This window comes from Berghia stephanieae, chromosome 1, assembly GCF_034508935.2.
Source record: "Berghia stephanieae isolate SIO BIC M18660-M18661 chromosome 1, UCSD_Bste_1.3, whole genome shotgun sequence".
Taxonomy (NCBI): Eukaryota; Metazoa; Mollusca; class Gastropoda; order Nudibranchia; family Aeolidiidae; genus Berghia; species Berghia stephanieae.
In genome coordinates, this window is record NC_088360.1 from 92509963 (window position 1) to 92514962 (window position 5000).

Here is a 5000-nt window from a genome sequence, read left to right on the forward strand (position 1 = left end):
AGAGTGGGACTGCTAACTAGTGCCGCGCTGAGGACCGGTCCTTGGACTGGTCCCACGGTCTTTTAGCTGTGAACCGGAGACCGGTCCCATAGGGGAAGACCGGCGCCGGTCCTCACTTCTTATCACCTTTCAACGGTCTCGCGCCATAGCCTACTACTTCCCCAGCGATTCGTTGCCTCGGTTGCCTATCTTCCACCAATCACCACCCATCCCACTTAATTAATCGCACCCACCCCCCCCCCCTTTGCCATACACTAAACGACACAGACGACCATAGAGGCAGACGACCACCTCCCTCCACTCCGCAAACCGCCCTTTCGGGTGTGAGATGGGGGGAACAGGAGGCGCACGCCTTGGACGATTCCATTATACGGGGTAAATTTCAAAATTTACTACACCATAATGATCGCAATGACAATGATCTATGATGAAGGCATGACCCCTCTTTCTAATGGGTTATTGTTTGAAATGCATGTGACTACTAAAGATGTGTGTTTGTGTGTGTGTGTGTGTGTGTGTGTGTGTGTGTGTGTGTGTCGAACCTAGCAAGTAGCAAGTCCGATTTTTTGTTTTCTTTTGTCCATCTCTTGTCACCACTCCTTTCTATCGCATTGTTGTCATTTAAAATAATACAATAATATTAAAATTTCGTTTGGTGTTTTAACTAATCAAATAAATGAGTTCATTAGTTTCTTCCTTCCAAAAAAACCCAGTTTTTACGTCTGTATTTTAAAAAAGTCCAATAGAATATTTGGGGACCCCGATAGCTCAGTTGATAGAGCACTCTCTTTATACGCAAAGGGCCAGAGATCGATCCCGGGTGCAGTCGAGTTTTTTCTGAATCCCTGTCTACTCAGCAGTGAATGGGTAGTGGGTTTGTTAGATCTGGCGAAAAGTCACCATGGACCCCACTTATTACTTATTAACTTATTACCGCCGCATCCACCCCCTCTTATTATAACTTCACGTCTCTCTCTTACTCTTCAATGCTCGCTGCCCTCTAATGTGTTGTGTGTGGGGGGGGGGGGGGGGGGTAGGAGTTGCGTGTGTGTATCAACGCCACGAACAACTCGATCAACGCCTTGGACGATGCCATTATCTCCGTTAATGGGGATAAATTTCAAATTTTATTAAATTATCGAAGTAACAATGAAGTACGGTGAGCAAATAAAGAAGGCATCACCCCTTCTTCTCTAATTTAGGTTACAATTTGAAATGAGTGTGACTACTCCGTGTGTTTTACTCCTGTAGACCACGGTTTTCATCGTGTAGCGGTCTTTAACGGTTCAAGAATGAACGATCCCATGGTCCCAAAGGTCAAAACGGTTCGAACTTCCAACAGTCTCTCAGGAATGTTCAATGTCGAAAAGGACCGCCGGTCCTAGGACCGGTCCTTGCGGTTTTCATTTCCCAGGGACCGTAGGACCGTGGTCCTTAAGCTTGCCAAGGACCGCCCCGCACTACTGCTAACCCTACACCCGACCCGCCTCCTTTTTCCGGGCTTGGGACCGGCAAGTGCACTTTGGAAGAGCTCTAGACGGAGCTGTTTGTTCATCAGACCTCAGAGCTGCCTACCTGAAATGTCAAAAATTCGTAGTTTCCTAGGGAAAAAAAAAAGAAAAAAATCACTTTGATAATTTGCCCTCAGCATGATCCAAAAAATGATCCAAAGGCCTGAATATAGGTTCAAAGGAAATAAACTTTCCTTTTCAATAATATTTATTTAGTCAAAGAGGCGAATACACTGTATTGTTCTCGAACTGGAGCCAAAAATTCGTATTTCTACGAATTTTTCATAGTACTAGGCAGATCTGAGAGATGCACAAAATGTATTCACGCCGAGTTAAACAGTTCTGATACTACACTATAAAATGTGAAATAGCACTTCAATCCGGTATTACTTCGGGTGACAGGGATTTAAAGTAGAGATAAACAAAATTATGAAATGTTTTGATGACCTTTCTTTAAAAAACGATATTCATTGGCCTTGATAAAACAGAAACACTTGATTTATAATTTTAATTGAAACAGCTAACTGCTGTACTCTGGAAAGATACGCATTTAAAAATTTGGCCGGAAAACTCGCCCTTCAAATGCCGATTGCTTTAAATAGCCCCCTTCTTGGCAAAAACAAAAAAAAACACCTCTCAAACCTGGGACCTCGCAATTATTCGTAACAATTTCAAAATTTGTTTTAAAATTTGCCACGTTTAAGAGTTCTTTATAATGTGATTACGTGATCCATTAGTATATCCCATCATCATCATCATCATCATCATCATCATCATCATCATCATCATCATCATCATCATCATCATCATCATCATCATCGTTATTATTATCATCATCAACAGTATCATCATCGTTATTATTATCATCAGCATCATCAATCATCATCATCATCATCATCATCATCATCATCGTCGTCGTTATTATTATCATCATCACCATCATCATCGTCGTTATTATTATCATCATCATCATCATCATCATCATTATCATTATCATCATCATCACCATTACTATTATTATCACCATGGGCGTTTTCTTCAGAACCAAACTTTCGCCAAGAAGAGGCATGCTGTGACTCTCCACCGACAGAGTCGTACTAAAGAAAACGATTCGAATCTAACAGCACCAGAGACCTATTATAATAAATATGACAAAATGACATCAGACAAAACAGACTCGACCCTCCTAGGACTATCCGACAATGGTTTGGAGGAAGAGGAATTTTGTGAGGTACGGTGAATATGAGAATGTAATCTTATACACATTTATTTCATATTAATAATGATAATGATAATAATAATAATAATAATAATAATACTAATAATAATAATAATAGTAATGATTAATATTGATAATAATAATAATAATAATAATAATAATAATAATAATAAATAAGAAGAAGAAGAAGAAGAAGAAGAAGAAGAAGAAGAAGAAGAAGAAGAAGAAGAAGAAGAAGAAGAAGAAGAAGAAGAAGAAGAAGAAGAAGAAGAATGTTGTATATAGTGCTCAACTTTCACATAAGTGCTCGGCGGCGCTTTACAATATTAATAATTGTCATTCAAACATTCATTCTTTGACAATTTTGAGAATGCATATTATATGAAGAAACAAACAAACACATACACATGCACACAAACTCACACACAGATACATTTACACTCATACACGAACATACACATACATACTTAGATACACCAATATTACTCACTAACATTAGTAACTTATTCTAACGAAAGACGTTTGAATTGATTAATTACTACAACAACAACTATTAAAATTTCATTTTTAAAAGACAGGTAGATACATATGTACTTATGATAGTATAATGTTATTATCATCTTGTAAAGCGCTTTGAGCACATTTAGTGGATAATGCGCCATATAAAAGCTCCTTGTTGTGGCGGGTTGTGTGTTAATTTGTGGGATCGAGTCCAACCGATAGCTCAATGGTCTGGATTCGAACTAGTATGCGCGCTATGGCTCTCGTTACCAGCTGCACCACTCAACCTATATCACAAACGGCTCAGGTTTAATCTAGGGGAGATCAAGAATTGCCTTAGGATCCCTTATAACTTAATTGTATTAATAAAAGTGAGTCAAGACAATAGTAACGCCCAAATGCAATAATAACAATTCTATACATAAAGTTTAATTAGATTGTTACAGGAAAAGATAGAAAGAATAAGTATTTATTTAATATCAGGAAGAATAGCTCTAATTGAGTGGATCTAATTTATTATATATTTATCTGTTACTTTGATATAATCATATGTGTCTGTGGAAAATCCATTTGAAAATGGTATAAGCCCGTTTGGCTTATCTTTATCCCGTCGGCTTGCTTGACTGAGGCAAATGTATCAGCTAGTTCCAGGGTTGGCGCCTGCTTTGCAGAGTTTCCTGGACATCACAACAGTGTGTTGTAGTTAGGCTGACATTAGGGGTTTACCGCTGTTCAAGGACTGGGATGCAGGGATTCCGCACGACTGGGTGCTCCAAGGACAAGGAAAAGGACCAGGAAAATGGCCAGGACCTTCAATTTAAGAGTTGAAACAACAAGGTCTTAGTGCCAATCGAGTTTGTCTTTCGCCACCGAATCGTCCTGAGCGACACATCATAATAGCCTTTATTTGCCGACAAAGGCAAGGAGATGCAGTAACTCCATGATAATGGTAGTTAGTATACGGTTTAAACATCAACTGACAGTCGAGCTATCTTACATGATGGTATTTCTTTATTTATTTTTATTAATTATAATTGAGGTTATGATGTGTGGCCGGCGATTGGCGGTGGGGTACAGACATTCAAGCAATATACATATTGAATATAAATGAAATAATAACATAGATCATCAACAACTATTAACTATAAAATAAGATACATATAGATATGGTTTTGTACAGGTATACCAACTTACGAACATCCATGGAAGAGCACAATTAAAATATATACACGAACTATAATAGTAATGCTAGATATCTAGATTAAATTGAATTCACAGTAATATCTCGTTCCACTTTGAATGTTAACCAATAATTCATTTTACCTCCAGCCGAGATAGAGAAACTTTTACAAGTTTGAAATTGGAGAGATAGCTCTGTTCTCGTGGGCTTCTTAGCGTGTGTGTGATCAGATTCAGATATGAATTTGGTTTTGTGAAACGAAAATAGCCAATCAGAAGAATTTCCTGTTTTAGATAGCCAATGATATCCAGATGCGTTGGTAAGAAATAATAACGGATAATTACCGGAGAGACTAGACCTTAATTGTAATTTGAGCTACTCTTGAACGAGACAAGACCTCAGGACCTAGGGACGTTGGAGACTTGTTTGGGAAAGGTAATTAGCAGGAGGCATGAATACAATGGGCAGACAATTTGAACAGGTAAATAAGCCTTAAGCTGAAAGTGAGTGTTCCGTTATACAATGGAAATGTTTACCACCTAACGACCAGAATTTCCGTTAGAAAGATTTGAGGCTTTATTGGAGAAAG

General features: G+C 38.5%; 1 protein-coding gene across 11 annotated transcripts in view; it reads left to right on the top strand.

The window, feature by feature from the left end:
* The window catches only part of LOC144962295 (ubiquitin-like-conjugating enzyme ATG10), a 33373-nt gene that overhangs the window by 11678 nt on the left and 16695 nt on the right, over positions 1 to 5000 (top strand). For 10 of the 11 annotated variants that reach the window (XM_078895217.1, XM_078895227.1, XM_078895212.1 and 7 more), the window contains one exon: positions 2554 to 2742. The exons of the other annotated variant lie outside the window; for it this stretch is intronic. In XM_078895217.1, the coding sequence (XP_078751343.1) occupies positions 2554 to 2742 (189 nt within the window). The remainder of the gene's footprint in view (positions 1 to 2553; positions 2743 to 5000) is intronic. 11 annotated transcript variants of the gene reach the window in all.